This window comes from Etheostoma spectabile, chromosome 21 (assembly GCF_008692095.1).
Source record: "Etheostoma spectabile isolate EspeVRDwgs_2016 chromosome 21, UIUC_Espe_1.0, whole genome shotgun sequence".
Classification (NCBI taxonomy): Eukaryota; Metazoa; Chordata; class Actinopteri; order Perciformes; family Percidae; genus Etheostoma; species Etheostoma spectabile.
The window spans coordinates 1485708-1512725 of NC_045753.1; the positions used below are offsets into that span (position 1 = coordinate 1485708).

At 41.4% G+C, this 27018-nt stretch overlaps 2 protein-coding genes across 3 annotated transcripts in view; both read right to left on the reverse strand.

Moving 5' to 3' along the window:
* tmem94 (transmembrane protein 94) overlaps positions 1 to 1209 on the reverse strand; it is a 34820-nt gene extending 33611 nt beyond the window's left edge. The window contains exon 1 of one of the 2 annotated variants that reach the window (XM_032501904.1): positions 1186 to 1209. The gene's annotated coding sequence lies outside the window, so the exon portion shown is untranslated. Of the gene's footprint in view, positions 1 to 611; positions 762 to 1185 lie in introns of those variants that run through there. The other variant, XM_032501903.1, reaches the window with a different exon arrangement.
* A 2525-nt stretch (positions 1210 to 3734) lies between these two features.
* Positions 3735 to 27018, reverse strand: part of myo15b (myosin XVB) — a 50352-nt gene continuing 27068 nt past the window's right edge. Inside the window, exons 25-53 of the mRNA XM_032502796.1 lie at positions 26417 to 26677; positions 24287 to 24365; positions 23088 to 23228; positions 21806 to 21974; positions 21094 to 21277; positions 20431 to 20698; positions 20024 to 20130; positions 19123 to 19182; positions 18872 to 18947; positions 18529 to 18647; positions 17700 to 17815; positions 16452 to 16593; positions 16226 to 16337; positions 15696 to 16014; positions 15529 to 15592; positions 14818 to 14890; positions 14651 to 14727; positions 14466 to 14542; positions 13424 to 13554; positions 12766 to 12860; positions 12588 to 12665; positions 12395 to 12491; positions 11248 to 11412; positions 10148 to 10229; positions 6518 to 6651; positions 6253 to 6386; positions 4894 to 5034; positions 3924 to 3994; positions 3735 to 3765 (exon numbers count right to left, since the gene is read on the reverse strand). Of these exons, the coding sequence (XP_032358687.1) occupies positions 3735 to 3765; positions 3924 to 3994; positions 4894 to 5034; positions 6253 to 6386; positions 6518 to 6651; positions 10148 to 10229; positions 11248 to 11412; positions 12395 to 12491; positions 12588 to 12665; positions 12766 to 12860; positions 13424 to 13554; positions 14466 to 14542; positions 14651 to 14727; positions 14818 to 14890; positions 15529 to 15592; positions 15696 to 16014; positions 16226 to 16337; positions 16452 to 16593; positions 17700 to 17815; positions 18529 to 18647; positions 18872 to 18947; positions 19123 to 19182; positions 20024 to 20130; positions 20431 to 20698; positions 21094 to 21277; positions 21806 to 21974; positions 23088 to 23228; positions 24287 to 24365; positions 26417 to 26677 (3603 nt within the window). The remainder of the gene's footprint in view (positions 3766 to 3923; positions 3995 to 4893; positions 5035 to 6252; positions 6387 to 6517; positions 6652 to 10147; positions 10230 to 11247; positions 11413 to 12394; positions 12492 to 12587; positions 12666 to 12765; positions 12861 to 13423; positions 13555 to 14465; positions 14543 to 14650; positions 14728 to 14817; positions 14891 to 15528; positions 15593 to 15695; positions 16015 to 16225; positions 16338 to 16451; positions 16594 to 17699; positions 17816 to 18528; positions 18648 to 18871; positions 18948 to 19122; positions 19183 to 20023; positions 20131 to 20430; positions 20699 to 21093; positions 21278 to 21805; positions 21975 to 23087; positions 23229 to 24286; positions 24366 to 26416; positions 26678 to 27018) is intronic.

Sequence of the window (27018 nt, forward strand, 5' to 3'; positions counted from 1 at the left end):
AAGACTGTTCGAGTAAAGTTAAACTCCCAACCAGTCCTACTGAAGGGTCAGACGTGTAGGTACTGCACGCACAGTCCAACAGGATTCAAGAGTCCCAGTAACATAGGTCTACTTCTAGCTAAATTTAGCAAGCTAATCCACGTCAGTGGAGTTCAACGAGTTTAAAGTGCTTTGTTTTCCTCCCAACATGACGCTTGAAAATAAAATAACAGTCACAGTGCTGAAATAACGAGTAGAAATCGCATTAAACACGTCAACTTTCAATGAATAACGTTATAGCTGATATATCAGTCAAGTGTTACATGTGGAAATTTCGCATTCTACTGTAAATAATGTTAAAGCATTAGCAAGCTAGATCAAAAATAACACAATTTCAAACTACTGCTTTGTATTTTTGTGACCGACTGAGGGAAATTATAAGAGAAGCAATGGCTGGCAGTGCTGCTAACGTGACGTCCTCTTCCATAGCTAGCTAGCTACATGTCAAAAACACAGCTATGTTAACGTTAACAGAGTAGACGCTTCGACCAACCTGGACTAACACTGTTGCCATATTTGCTAGAAGAACACAGCTTGTCAATGTTGAAGAATTAATTAGTCTGCAAACTCACCTCGTTGTTTAGGTCGTTATTGATATCCTTTTAGAAAATTATGTTTTTCTTTCGAATACATGTACTTCTGAGCAGTTTACTGTAAAGCAGCAACAGCGGCCATGTTGGGGATCTGCATGGAAGAAGTGTGTTGTAATTGGACGGTGCTAGAGTACTCTGTCCTCTGATTGGCTGAGACTAGAGTGGGCGAAGCTAAATTTCACTAAGATTGTTTATGGTTCTGTTTTGAAATAGGAAACTTCATATCTTTACTGTAGCTAGCTATCAATTCATGACCCTCCGTCCTTGGAGACAAAAACTCAATAATTATATAATAAAATAATGTAATAGCTATAATTACAACTATTAAAAAAGTTGTTATCTGCCATAGCTGCCACGTTTTAACCTATGACTGTATTCTTTTTCACAGGCTACGGTTTAACGAGTTGTTGCTCACCGGCTTGTTCATATTAACGTTACATTTTGACCCACATATTACAGAATATTGCATCATACATTTACCGGAACCACGACGGCATGGTGTTCAGTATGATTAAATCTTAGACAACGGAATGCTAGTAAATAAAAGACTTACTTTGATTGCTTCTATACTCTTTGAGGTAACTGCAATGCATGTCCTGTTCAACGTGTATGTATTGTCCCATTTAACATAAAGGCAGCACTAGGAAAATCTGCATTAGTGGACCATAGATGGAGTATCTTTACATTGTTTTACTCACTGCTTGTTTGATAATACTGCACAAGTTAATGTATGCTAGACTGACAGAATTCCGTTTTTAACCAGCTTTATACTCTAGAACAAATATGTATCTGAATAGATCCAAAGTAAAGCAAATGAAAACATCTGTCTCTGTGTTTGACCGGGACCGCTGACAGATTATAGTGTCAGCCTGGCACAACTCCATAGAGAGCTCACAGTAGACTAGAAAACTTGACAGAAAGGAGATATGGTGCAGGATGGGGCAAATAACGGCTGGGGCTGTGTGCCCAGTCCAAGTCCGGGTCACCAAAGATCTGTTAGTCTAGTCCAATTCGAGTTACCATCACTTGAGTCAAAGACGAGAGAACACAGACTTGAGTCACACTTGAGTCCAGGACTCAAGAACTCTACACCAAGGAGATTGTGGCAAGTGAGTTATCTGCCGAGAAGGCCTTCACTGATTTTACACATAATTTAGATTTTACACATCAGTGTGTGTTTCAAGTAGTGGAACACGTTGCAGTATGTAGAAGAAGGTCTATAAAGCCTTTTCTTTCTCTAGAAGGACCTGTGTGAAGTCAGATACATGTCTACGGAGCCATTATTGTAGCACAACTATTTGTGTGTGTGGGAGTTGTGTCACTGTATCTCCATGAGATTTGTAAATGTGTAGACAAATCTGTACATGAGTACATAGATCTGTGAAAGCATAAACATACAGTACATAGATCTGTGAAAGCATAGACATACAGTACATAGATCTGTGAAAGTATAGACATACAGTACATAGATCTGTGAAAGCATAGACATACAGTACATAGATCTGTGAAAGCATAGACATACAGTACATAGATCTGTGAAAGCATAGACATACAGTACATAGATCTGTGAATGTGTAGACAAATCTGTAAATGTGTACAAACAGTGGGTCTGTGAATGTGTAGACAACTTTGTAAATGTGTATTCTTATCTTGGAGGGAAATGTCTAAGTCAACTAGGACTCCCATGGTGCACTTAGACATGAAACATCCAATCGCTGAGTTTAAAATTCTGTCACATGAGTTAGTTAGTGAGAACAGAGCGGTCAACTGCACGAGGTTAAATCAATAATGTCTTCTACTTGAGGGTAACCAATGACTCATATTTGGCAATCAAGTCTAAAATTAAGGGTGTGTCTACATATCTAACATTATCCCCACTTGTCAGAAAATATTTAAAAAAAAAAAACTCATGAGACTAAATTAATCAACATATTTTTAATGCTTATAAAGTATTCACATTTTACATGACATCATTACGACATTATCTTCCAATAATGATTAACAAACTTAAGATTTTAAGAATTATGTCAGAATTTGAATGTGCATGAGAAATCATTTGAAGGCATTGGTTTATTGATGCAATAATTGGTAGAGAACTGTAATCCTTCCTACATTCAGTCTTTAATCAGAGTAGTACAGTCAATAACTTTCCTCTCAGATAACATCATTGTGCTTGAGAGGAAATCAGGATTGTGTGTTCATATTTGTGTTTTTATCAAGTCCATTTCATCGATGACACACCGTTTATGAAGTTACACAGGAAGAAGATGGAAAGATAAATTAACAAAAAGGGTAAACACAAAAGTCAGTTACTGAAGCCAGTGATTGACAAAAGCTCTCAATTCTGTGTGTGTGTGTGTGTGTGTGTGTGTGTATGTGTGTCTGTGTGCGTGTGCGTGTGTGTGTGTGCGTGTGTCTGTGTCCGTGTGTGCGTGTGTGTGCGTGTGTGTGTGTGTGTAGGTGTGTAAGTCTGTGAGTATGTGTGTGTGTGTGTAAGTCTGTGAGTATGTGTGTGTGTGTGTGTGTGTAAGTCTGTGAGTATGTGTGTGTGTGTAAGTCTGAGTATGTGTGTGTGTGTGTGTGTAAGTCTGTGAGTATCTGTCTGTCTGTCTGTCTGTCTGTGTGTGTCTGTGTGTGTGTGTGTGTGTGTGTGTGTGTGTGTGTGTATGTGTGTCTGTGTGCGTGTGTCTGTGTGCGTGTGTGCGTGTGTGCGTGTGTGTGTGTGCGTGTGTCTGTGTCCATGTGCGTGTGTGTGCGTGTGTGTGTGTGTGTAGGTGTGTAAGTCTGTGAGTATGTGTGTGTGTGTGTGTGTGTAAGTCTGTGAGTATGTGTGTGTGTGTAAGTCTGTGAGTATGTGTGTGTGTGTAAGTCTGTGAGTATGTGTGTGTGTGTAAGTCTGTGAGTATGTGTGTGTGTGTAAGTCTGTGAGTATCTGTCTGTCTGTCTGTCTGTCTGTCTGTCTGTGTGTGTGTGTGTGTGTGTGTGTGTGTGTGTGTGTGTGTGTGGTGTGTGTGTGTGGTGTGTGTGTGTGTGTGTGTGGTCTCTCTCTACAAGTGATTTGAATGGAGCTGGTGACTGATGGTCGGATCAACTCTTCCATTATCAGAGCGAGGACGTGGCACAGCTCCTTCGCCTGGAGGAGACACATCAACACATAACATCAGAAATGATTGCGTTCATCTCCAGGATTATGAATCAACCCGGTCTCACGGCAGTTCCTGAAACGGTCACGTTATTTTTAATCTATTGATTTGTGTACACGGACAAGTTCATCTTGTTTTTTTGTGTCACGGGACACAATCCACGGTCTCTGGGGGACCCAAGAACGGGGTCTCCAGGGTGAAAGTCCTGTGTTGTTTGACCTGTGGAATAAGGTTAGCCTACGCTTTTCAATGTCTATTATTTTGCTAAGAGGAAACTCAATGAAAAGGAATTTGCTAACACTATACAATAATAAGTGGCTGTGCGCTGTAGCCTACATTACTAGACAACAAGCAGAACATAGCGTAATCTCGAAGATTATTCCTTCACAGCTCTGAGGAAATCTCAGAGTTGAACTGGCACAGCAGTTTTCATCAGGCTCACCCTGGCTCGGGATAAATTACATCTGCTGCTAACTTACCGCACTAATAACATTACCGTTGGCAAAATACCCCCACGAATCAAATCCATACTTCCCCGTTAACCATGGGCACGAGAAGTGCCGCCCCTGCAGCTCCCTCTGGTGGCAAAGCTTTAAAACTGCGATGATAATAAAATGGTACAAACGTCTCACTAATCTTTGTGGGGACCCATCCTTGACATAACACATTCCCTAGCCCCTTACCCTAACCATCCCAAATAAATGCCTAACCTTAACCCTTACCCTAACCTAATTCTAACACTAGTCCTAAAACCAAGTCTTGACCCTTAAAGAGTCCTTTAAAGTTGTGGGGTCCAGCATTTTTGCCCCACAAAACTGTCAGGACTGTATTCCCGGTTTTTGGACCCCACTAATGTAGTTAAATGAGACCACACACACACACACACACACACACACACACACACACACACACACACACACACACACACACACACACAATGCTACAGAGAAATTAGGAACAGCATTAATATTTGGATTACATCATTATGAGACTTTGTGATTCTGTGAATCCAGATTTGTGGCCAAAAGTCCAAAAATCAGACTCAGATTGTAAGAAAGAACCTCAGAATAGACAGCACTACACAACATGAATACGTAGACACAACTGTAAGTTGCTACCTGTTTGAGATGAAGCGTGACTGTTTTGGGTCGGCTTGGGTTGCCATAGTTGATGTCCACAGCCGGCACTTTGCTTTGTTTCTTGGGACGGAGGCTTCGCATGGACTGCACGTCCACCAGAGGAATCACAAACACTCGCTCCTGCAGAACAAAGACTTGTTACTTCATATTTAATAGTATACATATTTCTTTTGTTATATATACACTATCTTTGCAGCTTGTAAATACACTTGTATATACATGAACATTTTTTTTCAAGCATCCTAAGTATATTCTGGCCTTTTTATCTTTGCTATCTTATTTTATTGATTTATTGATTTATTATTTCTAGTATACTTCTTGTATTTTCTGAATGTGTGTGAGACTGTCTTCAAGTGGCTGTATGCATGTAGGGAATCCGTGTCATACACTTCAGCTTCTGGAATGTTTGTTAGTTCTAGTAGATGTTGCTTCACATTGACGTTTTGACAACCTGATAAGATGGTGTTTCTGTATGACTTTTTTCTTACTGAAAATCCTGGCAAAATGATAAATAGACAGGATTTAAAAATGGAAAATAAAGACTTTTCAAGGGGCCTGAATTCCAACTCTTTGAAAGGTCCAATATGTAATATCTTTACTGTAATAAATCCAAAAATACATCATCAGATATTAAGGAAACAAATGAAATACTATCTTTTCTGACAACAAAGCTAATGCCAGGATTTTCTCCTGTTGAAATTTCCGTTCCAGGTCTGTTTTGGTATCAACTGGCCAGTTTGACAGCCAGGCCGGGTTGCCAGATACTGTATGTACCTGTAAAAACGTAAAGCCAGCGCGCTACAGCTGTAACGTTAGTACAGCCATGAAAGCAGCAAACAAACGAACGGGATCAACGGAGATAGACTCTACCTGACCTAAAAACAAGGCATGTTTCTAACAGTTGCGTGACCAGAGACGTAACAACCCAAAAATGGTGCAACAAAGTATGGCGTTACATTGTAAACAAACTGAAATGTCACTGAAACACATAACAAACACATAAATGACACTAACATCCTTAAAGAGGTACATTCCTGCAGAAAAATGCAGACCGATTTTAACAATGAATTACTTTACCGATTAATTAATAAACACATCAGTTTGAAAAAAGGTAACATTGTAACATCGTGCAGATGGCAAAGATTTCCAACACCAATGCTGTCCAAAAAGTGAACTGATCAAACCAGAGTGTACCTAGTCATACAGAGTTAAACATGGACCAAGTATAACTTCATAAAAATAATCTTCAATATTGATAAAAAAGAACATATTACAGACACAGACATTAAAGTAGTGATTGGTAGGAGAGTGTTTGAGTGCTATGGCTGCTGAAAGTACCTGTGTTTTTGGGTGAAGGAACAGCACCCCCTCCTGGCTGATGCTGACCACGCATGGGGAGGGACAGCCCCGCTGGCTCACCTTCTGGGCCAAGAAAGTACTGGAGCCAAACAGAGGCAGGGTGCTCAGAAACTCTGAAAGACAGAGTATGCAGACAAATATAAGGATCATCAGGAGGGAGGGGAGGGGAGGGGAGGGGAGGGGAGGGGAGGAGAGGAGAGGAGGAGAGGAGAGGAGAGGAGAGGAGAGGAGAGGAGAGACCCACCAATGAATTGTATCTTGGCGTCCTGAGGGCTGAGGGGGTGCATGACAGCTATGTGGCCCAGACAGAAGGAGTGGATCTCTTCATATTTCCTGCTGAGGCCGTCCTGTGAGGGCAGGTACTCCTTCATCTCCGACCTGGTACAGAAATACAATCAGCATTTAGAACACAGTCAGAGTCGGCACATTAGTCAACTTAAATGGATTAATGCTTTTGAAAAACTAATACAATAAACACTAAAAGAACCAAATCTGAAATAAATGTATTTAACATGTCCAAAAAGTAATAGGAAGAAGCAGAAGCTTATTTAATCCACCTTATCCACTTCTGTATAGTAATCATCATGAATGGCTTCATTTTTATATCATCCCTTTGACACATTCGTTACAGTTTCCTACATATGTACTGTAGAAAACTTACATATTTACATATGTATATATTTTTTTGGGGACAACCCTAAGCCCAATGGCACCACTGGGATTGGGCCATAGAGTCCAAAACAATGCAGAGAATGGGTGATTTACAGGGCTGCCAACTTTTCCAAAAACCTTGGAGTGAGATTTGGGGGGGCCAATCCATATTTTGCTGCGTACAAAGCAATTTCTTTGGGTCTTTATCCTTTAGGGTTTAAATTGGGATTTGTTATATGTGGGGGGATGGGGTTCTCCCTAGGGGGGTCTGGGGGTATGCTCCCCCAGGAAAAAAAAATTGAAAAATAAACCATTAAATGGCACTTTCTGGAGAGTTTTTTTGCAAAAAAAATGGAGAAATCAAGTCTTACATGATATATGAAAAACTGTAGGGTTAAGAACCTTTGTGTTGTTGTAGTATCAACAGGTTTTAGGGCATTCAGCATTTACATTATTAACTTCTTATGATATAAGAACTGACCCACACAATGTGCCAAACATAATGAACCACATGAAGAGACAGTAGCATATGTCAGCAACAGCTGAGAAGATTTGGGTCTGTGGTGAACAGGTCCAGGGGTCCCTGGTGTAGGGACCAGGGACCCAAAGTTAAATTAATGTTGAGGGATCAACTAAGACCACTGAAATTCTAAAGAATAAGAACCACTGAGTTACATAAGTTCTATTCCTTTAACCTTTGTGCCAATGTTCAGTAATGTTTGGCCCTCATCCTCTGTGCCCCACTTACTGTATTTACTTTTTGGGAAAATAAAGACTATTTGTTCATTTTAAAAAACATCAAATTAATTATTTACAGTTACATTTAGAGATGCAGAGGTTAGAGATGCACAATAGTGGCCCAACGTTGCAGTATCGTGTGTGTATATATATATATATATTATGGCATGCCGTTTAGGAAATAATATATATATATATGAAGTTTATCCATCTGAATATATGGAATGAAAGTCTGAATATATGGAATGAACGTCTGAATATATGGAATGAAGTCTGAATATATGGAATGGAAGTCTGAATATATGGAATGAAGTCTGAATATATGGAATGGAAGTCTGAATATATGGAATGAAAGTCTGAATATATGGAATGAAAGTCTGAATATATGGAATAAAGTCTGAATATATGGAATGAAGTCTGAATATATGGAATGAAGTCTGAATATATGGAATGAAAGTTGGAATACATTGACAGAAATGTCACCAAAGGGATACCTTTCTGAATTCACTGGATTTACAAAATGGCATCGGCTGAAATAGTCCAATACTTTGTTGAACTGCAGGGTTTTTTTGCAACAACTGGTCATACTCCAAACGACACAAACAGTTTGGAAATTAGATAGCGTCACCTTGAGGATCATATTTCCATTATTGCGACATTCTTAGTGCTTATAAGCAATCCTGTTCAACAAAACGTTGCCGAAAGAACATTATGCATCATTCTTGAAGGAATTTATGAGTCTCTTTGGGAGATGTCGGCAGAAGTAACACTTCAACTGGAAGCTAATGGTGTGGGCACTGGATACGGTTACCAGTATTTTGGCCCGTACATGCATTTGCCAGAGTGTTAATAATCTCTTCATTGCTCAAAATAGCTGACACTAGATTCCTAGCCGATTCACTCATAGCGTCCACATTTGTTACATCCTGATTAATCAGCCACAACACAAGATGGCGCCAGCGCCGTAATGACGTCAGCTTTCATTCCATATATTCAGACTTTCATTCCATATATTCAGACTTCATTCCATATATTCAGACTTTCATTCAATATATTCAGACTTTCATTCCATATATTCAGACTTTCATTCCATATATTCAGACTTTCATTCAATATATTCAGACTTTCATTCCATATATTCAGACTTTCATTCCATATATTCAGACTTCATTCCATATATTCAGACTTCATTCCATATATTCAGACTTCCATTCAATATATTCAGACTTTCATTCCATATATTCAGATGGATAAACTTCATATATATATATTATTTCCTAAACGGCATGCCATAATATATGTATATATATATATATATATATATATATATATATATATATATATATATATATTATAGTACATATAGTATAGCTCAGATGTGTTTCACCAGATTTCGGCTCATATTTACAACTTTGTGCACATTCAAAATATAACTCCTCCCATCTCTGTTGTCCGAGATGTGGAGAGTTGTAATATAGTCTGCTGTGCATGTCATTGCTCCGCTGATATGATGGATCTCATTCAGACCAGACGCAGAGGCCCATTTGGGTCTCTGGTCTCTGACAGAGTTTAGAGGTGTCCGTACGCTGCTCTTTATCGGAGGTCTACGCATGGATGCAACGCGTCACCCCCCCAGCAGAGCGAGTCCACTACAATGAACTGAAGTTGCTACACTACCAGCCGCGCTGCTCACCTCCATCTTTACAGAGAGAGTGGACACGAAGCGACGGACAGTCTGTGATACTCAGAGCTGAAGGCTGAACCGGGGAAATGCACCTTGGATGGCTCGTGAAAAAAATGTTCTCATTTTGCGACAATTTGAAAATTCCACAGACAGGGAGCGCTCTTGAACCCCCTCACAGTCGCTGAAAGCACAACCAGTCTATCACAAGTGGCTCAACAGGTAAAAACATAGATAAACTCATCTTTCAGAAATTTGACCGACCGGGTTGACACTTCAGCGTGAGAAATCGGGGGTGTGGCGTGTGCGCGTGTGAAACCAGTCAAATGCGTGTGTCTCACGGCCAATGCGTGAGAGTTGGCAGCCCTGGATTTAGTGTTCAGGTTGATTTACATTCGCTGGGTTACCATGACTGAGACAGGGGGGTAGACTGGCCTCTGTGCATCGAGTGTGTGTAGAACGACAATAAACTACCTTGGAAATCAGTGACTCGGGCTCTCGAGGGAATCTTTTCTAAGTACAGTAGCCACTATAACAATTCATGGATTTCAGCTCAGCATTTAACACAGTTCTACTACATCAACTGGTTCAAAGATGGAGTATATGCACAGATGTATTTGTGGGAGGAATCAAAGAAGCCACTGTCTACACATTTGATTGTTTGAGAGTTTAGTCTGTCATTAAGGAATTTGTGTATTTCATACAGTAGGTCAGTAGTACGTTAGTGTTGGATTAATTTCTGTTGAGTCTCCCAACATGTTCCATTTCTAAAGTGATCAGTGTTGTGTTGTGTGTGCGACTCACAGTGTGGGGGGATCCTTCAGGCCCTGAGCCACGTGCTGTAGGGCTGCCAGCTCTGCTATCTGCTGGATGGATGAAGAACCACCTGCAGCAGAAGCAAGCGCCAGCCGCCCACTCAGGTAGTCACCCAGGAGCTAGACACACACACACACACACACACACACACACACACACAAAAGTTTTTAAAATATTATAATTTTTAGCTGGGCTGAGATGAAATTTAGGAGGTCTTCAGCCCCACTAAAAAGGGTCTAAAATCGGCCATGTTGACCGTATCGTGCACGTATCATATAGTTTTCTCACGTACAGTTTGGTCAACATAAAGTCCTAAAAAAGTCAGGAGAAAAGTTCCCCAGCCATCATAGAAAAGAAATACCGGAGAAGGTTGGAGAAAGTGACAAAAACATCGCAAAAGTGACATAAAGGTTGGAAAACGTGACAAAAGGTAGATGGGCCAAAATGTATTGTGACCCTAAATTGATATGCGGGCCAGATCAAACTCTGCACTGGCCCGGCGTTTGACACATGAAGCCAAAACATCTGGATTGCCCCCCCCCGGTGGCTGGCTGCGATATAGGTCACAAGCCCCGCCCCCTCCGTGTTAGCAGATGTTCGTTCAAGTGTTTCTGATCTGATTGGTTTTTATTAGTTATTTGATGCTGTAAAACCAGGTTGAAACGCCATGATTGACAGCTGGGAATGGCTTGCGATTGGTCGTGCGGGTGCATGGGCGGGACTTCGCTACTACGGCTCCACCGTTTGGTCACTATAGGTTGGTTTACCAGACCTTCATCCACAGCGCTGCAAAGGAGGGTCTGGCTAGTCCACACAGCATTCTGGGCAGGGAGAAAAACGCGTTCTGGTTTATTGGCATTTCTTTAAACCAATCACAATCGTCTTGGGTGGGGCTAAGAGACATACATCTGGCCTAAATGAGGGACTTTCGGCGGAATATCCGGCGACAACGGAACAATCCCCAAAGTGGAGCATCATGGATATATGATTAGTAAAATCAAAGATGACAGCGCCCATATTCAGGAGATTTTGGCTTCACTTTTTGTACAGTGGGAGGAAGTGTAGACGTGTCTTCCATCTTTAGTTACAGTGTGTGGTTGTCACCTGCTGGTAGTGGAACTCCACATAGAGGTCACTGTTGAAGGACAGAGGGTGTCTCCACATCAGTCTTCTCAGGGACAGGAAGATGGAGCCGTCATCCAGCAGGAAGTCAAACAGATACTCCTCAGCATGGAGGGGACGGATTATCCCATCTGACAGAGGAGGAGCACAGGACACTGACCTGTTCATCTGTCTCACTTTTCATCATGTTTTCATAATAATAATGTAGATCTAATGTGGCATATAGGAGGTTCCCTCAATTAATAATGTTCCACATCTGGTGTTATATGACGCTAAGGAGACGACCAAGCGTGTTATATGACGCTAAAGGAGACGACCAAGCGTGTGTTATTTGACAGTGAGAATGTGTTGATCAAACAGGGGTAAAGTCAGTCACACACCTTTTTTATAACATACATCTTAATCTTTGGGCTGGACAACTTGGATATATCAAGTCATTTTGAGTCAGTTCAACTCAAGTCATCAGATTCAAATCTTAAAATCGGACTTGAGTCCAAGTTGTGTTCCTTGAGTGCCAGTTTCTTGGTCTTCCAGATCTTGCTTTAACTTCCACTGTTCCTGATGACGACCATTTCTTAATTACAGTCCAACCAGAGGATATTGGCGTCTGAAAACCCTTTGCTATCTTCTTAGAGCCTTCTCCTGCTTTGTGAGCGTCAACTATTTTCAGTTTCAGTTTTCTAGACAACTGCTTAGAAGAAGTCATGGTGCTGATTGTTGGGGGGGGGGTCAGATGAGTCTGGGCATTTAAAACCTTAAGATTGACATCACCTGGTCTTTCCAGACCATGACTGAGAACAATCCATGACGCTGTCAGGTCTCAGCTTTCCAAAAGGGGGGGACATGCTAGAAACTCTGCAGGGTGCCCAAACTTTTGCAGATGCCATTTTTATTGTTTTCTGTTATTTTGAAAGTGTAAATAATAAAAAATATAATCTAACTTTTTCTGACATATTATACAAATGTCTAATCTGTCATTTGATGCCTTTTGGAGATTTTTCCATCTTTTCTTGGCTTCTTTATGCACATTAATACAATTTTTTACCTGGGGTTTCCAAACATTCAAGCCCCACTGTATCTATATTAATGAGAGACACTATCAGTTTGATTTACCTTCATGTCGGTTGGCGATGATGGAGAACTCTTTGAGTTCTGTGAGATTTGAGATGCCCATTTCTTTACAGAACTCTGTTACCGCATCTGCTGCCATCTGGAGGAAAATACAAAACACAACCACGGTGGTATTGATAATGAACAAAAGAACTCTGGTTTTGTTCATGGATCAGTTGGTATGAATAAATCTTACACTGAAGCTGCGTATCTTGATGGAGAAATCCACTCCTCCTGGCAGCTGGATGGGTAAACGTCGAGATGTTTTGCCAGCCTGCAAGAAAGCCAAGACACTCAGAATCGGTTCAGCCGTAAATACAGATAATGATGATGGAATGGGACAGAAATACACCAAGAAAGACAGGTGAACTTGCCAGAATGGCCTCCATCTCTACGTGTGAGGGGATGTTCCGGCGGCCGCCAAAACGGAGAGATCGCTGAAGGTTCTCCTGACACACACACGCCAGCTCTGAGGACACACGCTATGTTATAAAGTGGGTGCACTGAAAGACATATGACATATTATATATATATATATATATATATATATATATATATATATATATATATATATATACACACACACAGTATATACATACAGTATATACACACATACATATACTGTATATACACACATGTACTGTATATATATCTGAATAAAGCAGGCATTTTTACTCTTACATTACGATGACTTTTATGGGATTGTGCAGGGAGCAATTTCCCATGATTGATGTGTGGGATTCCCCCCTTTCTGGTCTACATATCCCTGCCTCTACTGAATTATTTTCATACCCAGTGGAGACAAAATACATTGACAAGTTGTGCTATTTCATTCTGAGATTATTTTCCATTGGATTGGGAAGTTCATGAATAAGTGTTTTGACACGGCTGGCAGAGTGGCTCTATATCCATGGTGGTATTGGAAGCGGGGATTTAATGCTGGCATGTTTGGTTTTGTTGTGCTTGATCAAACCCCCCCCCCCTCACAAATTGCGTCCTGGTATTGTTTATGCATTCTTGTGTTTCTTCTACCTTGGTATGGCTGTGCGTAGTCCTGAGAGATGTCGCGCAGGTGACGCGTGACAAACGGCTGCAGAGTAGCAGAGCAGGGGAAGAAGCCGGTCATCGTGTTGAGCAGCCGCCAGCCGAGGGTACAGGTAGCTCTGAGAAGACAACACCACACAGAAAAGAACATTTTCAATTCTACTTAAACCCTTAAAATGATAAATTACAGTAACTATTTTAGTATGTATTAGACATTTTTCACAATAGAAGACACGTTTTCCTGCAATATGAAGCAAAGTTCTGTAATGAATGTCACACCATTCTGTGGTGGATAAATGAATGCAGACAGCATGTGTCTCTGCATTTTATTTTATTTTTAAAGTATTGACTTTATTGTCCTCTGTGTGGCAAAACTCCAAAACAAGCTAAACTAAAATTGAAGGAGCTAAGATGTTGGGTCTATTTACACATTAGCAGGAATAGAGCAACATTAGCATTACTGTCAAGTGGTGTTTCTGGCCACTTTAAGTCCAATATTCAGTCTTTTGTTTTATCTCTGTTCTGCTCTCTACCAACTGAGACAAATATCTGACATTGTAGCTGGTAAAAGGTCCTCTCTGTTCACCAGCTAGTCTCTAACTTTGTCTGTGTGCTGCTTGGTGCTGGGTAGTGTTGGCTACAGACGAGGGCGTAGCTTTTGTTTCAACAATGGGTGGGGTGGGGTATTTGAGCATCAAAAACACTTCATATTCCAAAATCCTGGTGATTTTTTTCTGATGCAAAGGTCTTTATTTATGTAAAGTAAATTATTACTCTCCTCTCCGGTACTGTTCAAAACTGTCTGAACATTCAAAACATCACGTGTGTTTTTTTCCGTTATCATGTACATCTGAATAACAAATCTGTTAGAGAATGAGACATTTTCAATGCCAGAACCTCAAAAGTTTAAAACTACATGAATCTATCTTCATTTTTCTCTTCCTGTTAAAGTAGACAGTAGTCCTGTTAATACTCAGAAATAACATGTATTGAAAATATTACCCAAAATCTAAATAAATGACACTCTTACTTGGTTGGGTTGTTGGTGGTTTGCTTGATGACCTGGCAGTAGATTTCATCTCTCAGCAGCTCCTTTTCCTTCCCTAACTGAACAGAAGAGAGAAACTCTATGAAAGTCCATTTGTTCGTCACACTCAGTAACCAGCAGAAACTCAAAAGCGCTCTATAAATGCTAGACACACAGTTTGAACTCACCAGAAGGATGTGGCGCATGCAGTCTGACTGGGTGTTATTCTTCTTCATTGGCATGTCACCCATGAACTGCATCAGGTCTGGAGGGACAGATAAATGGGAGGATGACGGAGGAACAGAATAGCAGTAGTTTCAGTGTGCATTAGTGTGGTTAGTGTGGACGCACTCACTCATGAAGCACTGGACAGATAAATCATTGATTTCCGGATCATTGTACAGAATGAGGGACTCTTGTATGGGAACCTGGAGGAACAAAACCCAATGCAGTCAGAGTTGTGTTTAATTACGAAGTCTAATTGACAACAATAAGACTTATTCTGTTCCAATAGAATAATCCAATTACAATTATAATTTTTGAGAAAGGTGTAAGTGCATGGGTGCCAGCTGTCAAAAAAAGACAACATGCACAAAAATATATAATATATATATATATTTTAATTTCCTAATTTCCAGAGTTTGGATCATAGTAATAATATCAGTGCTCCATGCTCTTGTGAAATACTTTATTTTATATATCATTTTGAAGTTTATAAGAGGCTTTAAATGAATAAAAGAGGTCTGGAGGTGAAAAGCAAGTGTTCTGAAGATGGCCTGTTCTGCAGTAGAGTCAATAGTACCATTAGTATAAAATATTAGATCGGAAAATGATAATTATTTACAGTATGTTCATAGTAAATTGTGGAGGGCCTAATATTGATCCTCGTAGGACACCTTTAACAACCACATGGGCACTTGATTTTAAAGAACGGACAACAACAGTCTGAATTCTGCAGGACATATATTCTCAACCAGGTGTAAGCAGAACCATTAAAACCAATGGACAGCACCTTATTTAAAGAGGTAATATATATGATGATGTTAGAGGGATTGTACAGTCTTACCCCTATGTGTTGAACCGCCTCCGAAAAATTCCTTCCAGTTGCTGGCAGACCTGTAGTCCCCACTCTTTAATAAACAAATGATGGTAGCCCAAAATAAGCCATGAAGAGTTATGAACTTAAACCAAGATAATTAACAACACCACTTAGCTATTATTCTTCTATCATACCTAAAGTACTTCATGGCAAACTCAGCCATGCCTGAGAGAATCTCCAAGTCCAGGACTGAGCCCTGGAGTGAGCTCTGGGCTGATCTCTGGGCAGAGGTCTCTCTGTGGGTCCGCCCTGAATCAGTGCTGCCCATATGTCTGCTGATGAGACCGGAAGACGGGTCCCTGGGTGGACTGACAGGTCTAGTGCCCCTCATGCTTTTCCTTCTGTCATCTTGTCGTGCAAGGTGTATACAGTGGTAGTCCGGGGCCGCAGATGGTTGGGTGAGGTCCTCTGGGAAGAGACCGGAGCGACCTCCTTTGGAGCCAAAACGCCAGCCTAATGGACGCACACAAAAATGTTATTTGATGTGATGATATGAGATTTTGATATGCATTAAACAAAAAACATAATAAGGCATATTTAACTAAAAACTAGAGTAGGGTCGATTTCACCGGTCTGGTCCAGTTTGGCTTGATATTAAACAGCCAGCCCAAGCCTACTAAAAAATACCATAAACAGATATCTAGCATCCAATTAATGACCTCACCTGGCTGAAGTCCTTCCATTGGCTGCAGTTTGATGATGTCACCCTTGCTGAATCTGAGCAGACTTTTGTCATCCGTCACAAAGCTCTTCAGGGCAACCACATGGCCTGAGTCCTAGAAAGCAAAGATACAGTATGTGGACTAAAAATGATGTCACATGGCCAAAATATTGTAGAAAAGCATGACACAGAAAGATGATGACGTGATGATTTAAGAGCGAAGAATTACCCTGATGAGCTCCTGGAGGAAGATGCGGATCATGGCGGTGATCTGCGGAGCTCTGGGTGACTGCAACACCAACTGTTCACTCTTCAGCTCCAGTTCCACTCTGTCTGCACCCCGCAGGTCAACGGACAGCAACTCTGCAAAACTGCATCCATGCACACCTGAGTTAACATTCTGTGCAAGAATCAACCTAAAAGGGACTACATTTCATCGGCGGTACAAAGTAGAGAATGAGTAGCAGACAGTGTCTGTGACAGTGTTATAAAAAAAAACTTATTCTAAAATCATAACAGAATGTGTGAACAATGGCCTTCCAGTCTGTATGCATTTTTATTTATATTTTTAATTAAGATAATGTAATGATAATGAAAGACAGTTTTCTATCTTTGAAAATAGAAAAGTGAGTAAGAGACTAATGTAAATATAGATGTGTTTCAGTTTTTGGGGTTAAATTATGGAATGACATCTCTGTTGAACTTCAAAAAAGCTTTAAAAATCTAAAATAATGAAGGGTTATGAGGTACCCTGATTGTAATTGTATATTGTATATCCAGTACAATGCAAGTTTTCTATAGGCTCGGCCTGCAACAATTCCAGCACTGGTTCCATTGTACCAGAATTTTGGATAGTCATCATAGAAACCCTAATTGGTCATGTGACAAGGGCTGTGAAGTACTTTAACCATTGGAAATTGCTATCTACCTAACTATCAGATTGACAGCAGTATAGCCCAATGGATGGGGGGGGAGGGCAATAATTATTCAGGGAGGGCCTGAGCCACCTCCATGCCGCCTTTCTAGCCCTGCCCCTGAAGATATTATTATTAAATATTCAGCATGACACCGAAATAAAAACTAAAACTAACTTCCCGTCTTGGAGATGAGACTTGATCCAGTTTCCATGGAACCACGGATGACACCGAGAAGGGAATGACTTTCCAGCAGTGTTTGTGTATGTAGGCCAGTGACGGACTGGCCATCTGGAATTTGGGCAAATGCCAGAAGATGGACCCTATGGGCCACTAATGATAATTTAGGGGCCCGATTCAATTCAATGCAGTTCAATTTGGTTAATTTCATGTAAGTTACTTTATGCATACAGCCACAAATATTCAAGTTTGGGCTGTGGAAAAGTTCACGGAAAGACACACTCGGAAGGCAGAGTTACTAAGTTCCAAGCTAGGTTATTGGCAAAAACAGGGCTGGGGTGTTGCAAATGCCGGGGCCGTTCTTTGATCCCAGTCAGGTTTACCTGTAGCCTCTGAGCAGACGGAGGTGTTTGGGGTTGATGCCTGAGGCTCGGACCATCTTCAGGAGACGAATCCCACGATGAGACACACCCAGGACCTGAGCATCCCCACTGTCCAACTGCAACAGAGACACAGAGGAGATTGTTATTATATTCCTGCAACTAACTGACCTTAACGCTTGAAACAAGACAGCTGGTATGCCCCTGGAAATATTGTATATGTTATTAAAAACCTTGTCACTTAATAAATCTTAAGAATTTCCACCCCGTTAGCAATTGTGTTTATTATATACAGTGGGGTTTGAAAGTTTGGGCACCCCAGCTCTAAGGCTTTTATTTTCCTTTGTAAATCACTTTGAATTGCTTCTATGCTAACCAAATAAGGCAATGCCATGCAATGTCATAAAATAATTAGATATTATAACTATATATAAATAATTATCGCTTTGCCAGACCTTCCTGCACAGCGCTGCAGAGGACGGTCTGGTTATTCCACACTACATTCTGGGATGGGAGGAAAACGGGCTCTGGTTTATTGGCATTTCTTTAAACCAATCACAATCGTCTCGGGTGGGGCTAAGCACCGGACGGAGCCACGGTGCCGCTGCAGAATAGCCTCGGGAAAGAACTTGTTTTGGTGGAACATGTGCATTTAATAAAAAAAAAAAGAAGGGTGATGGACATCTGGCTGAAAATTAGGGCCATCCGGTGGAATTAAGACTGCACCGGGACAATTCCTATAATTAAATGTTGTCGATATAGACTATAAAATAAAATGTTGTACACTCCTCATTATATCCAACTTTGCCATGTCTCGTCTGGTCATGCTCACCTTCACAGGGAACAGGCGGGTGAAGTAGTTCTCCCAGTTGTCCCGAGCAGCAATCACAATCCTCTTCTTCATGATGTCGTTCTGGATGGTGCTTATAGTCATTCCCACATTGAAATTTGCTAGAGTACAAATGGGAAAATGGGATGGGGCTGGGTTAAAATAACTTGTCTCCAATTAAAAGCGACCTTTGTTTTAATGATCTAATATTGGTTAATAAAATCCTGGTCTTTTAAAATTCCCAAATCAATAGATCACAGTAATGTGACCATTTGACTAACTGCCCTGGGACCGGGTTGCATTTTGACCACCACCCAGCGTTATGATGATGGGTCAAAACTCTCACCCAGCAGGTCCTTCATCTTCCTCCTCTCCTCTCTGCTGATCCTCACACAGCTGTCAGAGTAGGTGTCCCTCATGATCTACAACATACATCACACACCGACAATGTTGAGAGTTTAATGTCTCCTGCCTACGATGTACAAGGCAGATAATGAGCAATAATCAGAAGGTAGTGTAGATAAATATAACCGGAGCACTCAGTAAGCTCCAGTACATCAGGTTCCACATGACCACACCTGTAGACAACCCACTGACCTGTTCACAGAGCAGATTGAGAACGTAGGGCCGGTTGAACACCTCTCGGGGGTAAAACACCTGCACACAAACACATGATACTCGAGGGTAATGACGGGGCATTTCACGGAAAAAAACTTCCCCAGAGCAGTACTGTGTAAATTGTAAAAAAAAAGTGTTGTAATGTAACAAAGTACAAATGTTTTGTTACTGTACTTAAGTAGAATTTTCACATCGCTGTACTGTAACTTTGTTATTTATATTTCTGGAAACTTTTACTCCACTACATTTCCCTTAAGTATCTTACTCGTTACTATAAAATTTAAACAGAAGAAAGGAGTTACACTGGAAAAATTAAGATTTGAAAGTTACTGTACGCTCCGTTCCAGTTGGTAACGTGATGTTTGTTGCCAAGCAAAAAAAAATAAAAAATACATTGGGCAAAACTAAAGACGAGAGGAGGATGCATAATAACTGATAGTGTCTTGCAAAAGGAAGCTCCCACACTTCCCACACAGATTTTGGTTATTACAATTGACCATTTGCATTTCAATGAGTTCAGATTAGCAGTTCAGCCTAGGGGTGGGCAATATGGAGAAAATTAGATACTGTGATAATCTTGTCCTAACGTCTCGATGTCAATACTGTGGCGATATTATAGGGTTGACAACTGGTCCTTTACAAAATATCTTCACAATGAGATTTAAGATGTCTTCAGTGATGTGGATATAATGACTAAGGGGGTAAAGGTTAAAATAACAGAAGAGCTAGAAATCGGAGACAATATCTAGTCTCATATCACGATATCAATATAATATTGATTTACTGCCCAACCCTAGTTCAGCCCAACCTATCAGGTGTACATATTATCCTCCAGGTTGTGAACAAAAACTGTGTGTGTGTGTGTGTGTGTGTGTCTTACTTCTTTTCGCAGGAACAGTTTTCCCGGCATGTTGGAGTAAGAGAAGTAAACTCCAGCAGAGAAGCGGTGGAGCTGGGAGCGCACGCCCTCCCCATCTGGCATCATATCTACAGTTAATAAAACGCAGATGAAGTTCACTGACCGACATGAAGCTACTCACATTAGATAAAGTTGGTTTGAATGCTAGCTAGAAGCAATTGTCAGCTAAAATACATCACATAAGAGGCCTTTTAGTCTTATACAGGGTGCGATTTGTGGGGGATTTCCCCCTTTCTGGTCTACAGTGGCTCTACATTCATGGTGGTAATGTTTTGTTGTCCATGATCAAAAAACAACCCCACTCTCACAATTCGTACCCTGCACATAGACATAAGGCCTAAAAAGAACATAATGAGGGCAACACCCACTGAGAGACGGGGCGGCCGTGGGAGGGGGGTCGGGGATGTTCTGTAGGATGGGTGCTGGGTGTGGAGGAGGCGGTGGCGACTCTGGAGGAGCAGGCGGAGGGCGCTGGGAGCGCTGCGAGCCAAACAGGTCCTCCAGGGAGCGCTGTTTCTGCTTCATGTTGCTGGAGATGACGCGGGGCCCCCTGGTGGAGGGAGGAGAGGGCCTTGGGGAGGGGGTCCTGGGAGGGGGGGAGGCCTCCTTACGCGTGACTGGCAGCGGCACACTCTCCTTTGCAAGCAGTAAGAAGTAGAAGATGTGGCACACGGCATATTCCAGACATAGATACTCAATATGAGACAGAATAATAAAGATAACTAAAAAAATACCTTTACATTTCTCTAGAATCACAGCATACCCCCCGCGCCTCTTCCACTGGAAGGATTCTCTGCCATGTTTGCAATGCCACTGGCACATGTGTATACTTCCATTTACTATGCCATGTGCAAAAGTACATTTACAACATTTTATATTTATAATCTAATGACATTGTCCATGTTTTCGGTATCATCTGCACTCCTGTATCCTGGGTCTGTAGATTATATTACTATTGTCTATTTTATTTTATCTACTGTGTATGTGCCCACCGACCTACGTTTTGTTGTACATTGCGTCAATGATAATACCTTTGAGTTGAATTTTATTGAATCAAATTGAATAGAAATGTAAAGGTATTTCTTATTATTTGGTGCAGTTAGACTTTGCCATACCCTCCAGACCTGTTGTTGTTGCACTGGTGCCATGTTTTTGAGTTTGGCCAGAGCTTCTTCTTTGGGGTCATTCTTCTTTATGAAATGCCGTGCAGGAGGTCTGTGAAGAGGATTAAAGCAGTAAATCCCTAACACATTGTAGAAGTTGTTATTTCTACTGAATGAGACCATTGTGGGATCCTGGTAGTCTGTGGCGCCATAGTATGAGGGGAAAAATATGTATTTCATGTACAACCCTAGACATCCATGAAAAAGTAAAACCTAGGGCAGAGATCTTCAACAGGGTGTCCGGGACCCCTAGGGGTAGGGCTGGGCAACATAGATAGAGAACTATTGGTGCTTTAACAAAATGTTATTTACACAATGAGATTTTTGGTAAATAATCACCAGAAAGGATTTAATGACTTAGTGGGTAAATGTAAATAATAGAACAGCTAGAACAGTCTGTAAAGTTCAGAAAATGACATCACTTTACAGTAATGCAGCCTTTGTGGTGTGTGTGTGTGGTGTGTGGTGTGTGTGTGTGTGTGTGTGTGTGTGTGTCTGTGTGTGTGTGGGGGGGGGGGGGAGTACATTGGTACAATAGCTTGGTCCTACCAGACTCGTAGGGAGCAGCGCTGAAACTGACCTGACAGGCTCAAAGGGTTTGGGTTCTGGTTGGGGTCGGCTGTTATACATTTTGATGATTTCCCGGATGTTGGAGGTGGGTTGGGGCTCAGGCTTGGCGAGAGGAGCTGGGGCAGGGGTTGCTTTTGGGGGGTCCACCACTCTGGCCGGAGGGGTGTGGAGACGCTTCACTGTGGGAAATGAGAGACAGAAACTATAGATTAAGCTCTTCATTCAGTTCCTTTTAGTTCAGTTTAGAAATGTCAGTTGTGTGTATGTAGAAAGAGGAATAAAAAAACTCATATTTTGGAAATTGATCTCAATGCCTTAATTAAAAAAAAATTAGGAAAAATCTGACCTTTTAAGGACACCAATTTTCTTTGTGAATGAGTATATAAATAATATAAATTAATGTTCTTCCTTAAAATACAGGGGGCATAAGTATACATATCACTATGTTAAAATACAGGGGCATAAGTATACATATCACTATGTTAAATTTCTATAGAGGCAGGCAGATGTTTTATTATGAAAAGCCAGTTATTTTCATGGATCAGGATACCATGCATCCTAGGGGGGTGGGTGGGGACACCCTTCCCCCCTAGAGATTGGCATGGAAAACTTTCCATAAAATCATCTCTCAGTGCAAATCCAACCAGCTATTAAACTAACTAAAATAAAACCATGCCAATCTCTAGGTAGGAATAGTTACTAATAGTCAATAATTCCTAATTTCTGCTTTTGAACACCAAAATCAAGTATAAGAATTGTAAAACAAGTTTAAAAATAGTGCTGACAAGTTGGTGTAAGTGGTGTATATATTGGTAAAAGTGTGTGTGTGTGTGTGTGTGTGTGTGTGTGTGTGTGTGTGGGGGGGGGGGGTAAATGGGGAAAATTTTATGCAAAAAGCAATACAAAAAAATACAAAAAAATTGTTCATTTTCGGTGGGTTGACGCAAGGGTCCAATGTTTTATGACGACAAAGAGGCGTGGTTTACATCATAGGGTGTGTACCTGTGTTATTACATCATCCGGGTTCCATAACCAGGATATACAACTGAAAGATGTACACGGGATTCATTCAAAACCTTGTTGGGAACAGTAATAACTCAAAAACCTTTTTAAGTTTTAAGAGACAATTATATTGTAAAGTAAAATTGAAATTGTTACAGCTCTACATGACACCATTATTCTTTTGGTTTAGAATCATTGGCAGATTTATTGGCAGTATTGTCAGATGCCCAGCCCCTAGCCACACAGTCAGTGGCTCCCAGGAGCAGACAGAGAGCCGCTCATCATCTTACCCTCAGGCTTTGGTGCTGTAGGCGGGGGGAATGGCGGGGGGGATGGTGCTGGTAATGGCGGGGAGCGTTGCTGTGGTCTGGGCGGGCTGGAGGGGGCTGGCCGAGGCTTTGGGCTTTTGGATTCACGAGGGGGCTGAAAGCCTAGAGGACAGTAGGAGAGAGAGATGGTGAGGAATTAGGGAATAGGAAAATGATTAATATTATAACCATAGTCTCATATTGCCAGACCTTCTTTCACAGCGCTGCGGAGGAGGGTCTGGCGAGTCCACACAGCATTCCTGGATGTAAAAAACCTGCTCTGGTTTATCGGCATTTCTTTAAACCAATCAGAATCATCTTGGGCGGGGCTAAGATCCGGACTGAGCCCCGGTGCCGCTGCTAAATAGTCTCGGGAAAGACCTTTTTTTGTTGGAACGTATATTCTCCAAAAGTAATTTTATACTAACAATTATAAGTATGATGATGAAGATAAGTGAGCCATTACAATATTAAATTCAACATCACACGAGTTATATCCTGTGGCCCCAACCTCTGCTGCATTTATATTCCATACTAAATTACATATAGTGGATTACTATATGACTGGAGGTGGGTAGTGACGAGTTACATTTCCTTGACTAAGTTATTGAAGAAAAATAATATTTATCTAGGAGTAGTTTTAAATCACTATACTTTTACTTGAGTAGATTTGTGAAGAAGAAACTCATTTTAATGATTTTTTTTGACAGTTAAAGAGAGAGAGAGAGAGACTTCCGCTAAAAGCTCTACCATGGGACTGTGTTTCACCAATCAAACGTTGTTGTGCAGTCACGTGACCATACTCGATCTCAGCGGCGGGACGGGTTAGCTTTACAGTCGTAGCACAACAAAAAGTCAGAATCAACTGTCGGCTTGGCAACACAGACGAGGAGGATACCCCCCCCCCCCCAGTGGCAGTAGTTCAGTGCGTAGGGAGTTGGGTTAGGAACCGGAGGGTTGCTGGTTGAAGTCCCCATACGGACCAAATTATGGTCGTTGACTGGTAGCTGGAGAGGTGCCAGTTTACCTCCTGGGGGCTGCCAAGGTGCTCTTGAGCAAGGCACCGAACCCCCAACTTTCCATGGGCAGCCCCTCCTTCACAGCGCTCCTCCTCTGCAGTGCTGTAAAGGAAGGTCTGGCAATGCAAGACTATTATCTATTAATGGTTGCTTGGCACTCACCAATCTTCTGGAAGTAGTCCGCCTTCTCTCTGACAGAGTGCAGGTCATCTGGATCTGCTAAGTCCACGTCTCTCTCTGGCTGTAGCAGCAATGGACGTGAGCACACAACACGTCATTACACGAGGAGGAAACAGACCAGTGATATCAGTGCTTCACATTTATGGAGTTTAAGTGGAAGGTTGCCGTATTCTTTATCTTTCTGTATTATGAATGTGCAGGTCCAAAACAACAATTAATATAATGTTAACTTCAACTAACAAGGGATATTCGGATGGCAATATTTGTGGAACGCTCTGCCCGGCGCGGACAAGCTTTTTGAGTCCACAACAGGAACATGTACTAAAATGGAACTAAAACTATACTGCCACCTGTGTTACGTTACTAGTTTCGGTAACAAGGTAATATTACTATGACAAAATATCCTTCGTAGTGTAATTATCTCAACGTGACTGTCAGACTCAGTGGTGAGTGGAACCGGAGCAGGGGGAAAGACTCAGAGCTGTAGCTGAGCCAAAGTAGAACACTTTTTAATTATTATCTTCATCAGTTATTAGGCAAATAAAACGCAGATACAGATAATCTGCTAAATGTTATGATACTATAAATAAAATTGAAAATGTAATTGAATCAGGCATACTAGGAACGTAGATCAAAAATTGAGTATGCTACAAAAAAATAAATATACAGTGTACACACACACATATATATATATATATACACACATACATATATATATATATATATATATATACATACACATACATATATATATATATTAGGGCTGTCAAACGATTAACATTTTTTAGTGATTAATTGCATAGTAATGGTGAGTTAACTCACGATTAATCGCATTTTTAAAATTCTATTTCAATCCACCCCAAATTGAAGTTAAATGAGATTATCAAATGTAATGACACATTGTCATTCATACCAAATGTACCTAATAAGTAAAACTAGACCAATGATCTCAACTTGCTGTGTCTTGAGTTCAGCAGTATTAGGTGGGCTATGTTTGAAGTGGCCAACCACTTTGCGACATTTAGCAAGTGCACCGTCAATGCACTGTTTTTGTAGAGACACTGGGACTGAGCGTTGAACACTATGAGCCGGGCACGGGAGGTGTTCGAATGGTAGCTGTTTCGAAGCTGCAATCATATTTCTAGCACTGTCTGTGTTCAGCGTGCTCACTTTCTCTTCAATGTTCCACTGACCCGCCACATCCATAAAATGACTCGTGCATACGTCAGCCACATGCCTCTCATCAGTTCTCATTACAGTCAAAGCATGTGAATGCAGCTTCCACTCCTGATCCATGTAATTTAGCTGTTACTCCAAGATAGCTATGATTACCTAGCGATGTCCCCAAAAGTCACCCAGTAAGCGCGACAGAAGCTGTGTTGTCCAAATTCGTAGCTAGTTTTGCCTTCTCTGTGTCATACCACTCGTGTATCCTGGACTTGACTGTGGCCCTGGATGGCAACGCGTACGTGAGGTCACCGGAGGCAATCCGGATAATATCAGGGAGACCTTCGTCTTCCACTATATAAACTGGCCTGCATGCTGTGGCTATCCATCTAGCTATAGCTTGGGTCAGTTTACTGGAGGTCGACGTATCCATCGATCTGCTTCTAAAACGGCTGTCAAGGGTAGTTTGTCGTACGTTACCAGAAGCAGAGCCTACGCTGGGATCCGTGTGCTTGGCTTGCAAGTGATACCTCAGACTGGATGTACTTCGGTGATAACTAAACTCAGCTCGACTAATGCTACATATAACTTTCGTTTTGTCAAGTGTACTATCTGCCAAAGTTTAGAAAATAACTTCCCATCCATGATCCCTTCTTTCTCCATAATTCAACTTCTGTGCTGATTCTTTTCACTCTGGCTGCACACCCTTCTATGAGACTACCACTCGGCGGCACAGCTACTGTTCATCAGTGTCGCGCGCCCTGTGCAAACACCTCAATACGGGTCCTTCAAGGGGTCAAAGACAACGTGCGTTAATTGCGACATTTTTTCTTAATCGAATTAATATATGATTGCGTTAACTCGTTATTATCGCGCTAATTTTGACAGCCCTAATATATATATATATATATATATATAGTATATACGTATAGTATACAGAAATACCTCTGGCTCAGGCTTCCAGTAGCTGGATGCAGGTTTAGGTACAGGTGCTTTGGGCTTGGCAGGTGGGGGTGACGGAGTTTGACGGGAGGGGGAGGGGGAGCGCTCCATTGATCGTCGCTCTGACTTTCGTCTCCACTGCCTCTCCTTCTCCTGCTTCCTCTCCTGCTCCTCCTGCTTCCTCTCCTGCTCCTTCTGCTTCCTCTGCTGCTCCTGTGTCTGCTGCTGGGACAGAGTCATGGCCTGCATGGTCATCTGCTGGGCCTGCAGGGGACCAGGACAGAGGACGTGATGGTACACAGCTGGAATGCAGCTTGGAGAAGGAGCTAGGACATGAAGATGTGGGTGGAGGGGCAAATAACCAGGGTGCGATTTGTAAAAAAAAAAAAAAGCAAGGATATAGTGCCACTCGGCCAGCCATGCTAAAATACTTATTTATGAACTTCAATATCCAATGTAAAATAATCTCAGAATGAAACAGCACAACAACAGGGTGTCTACATAAAACAAAGTGCTTTAAAGCCAGAGTTCACTTCAAGGAGAAAACTAAATACTTTCACGCAGGAAACGTGTGTTTGTTTTGTGGGAGTGTTTGAATCTTTTTC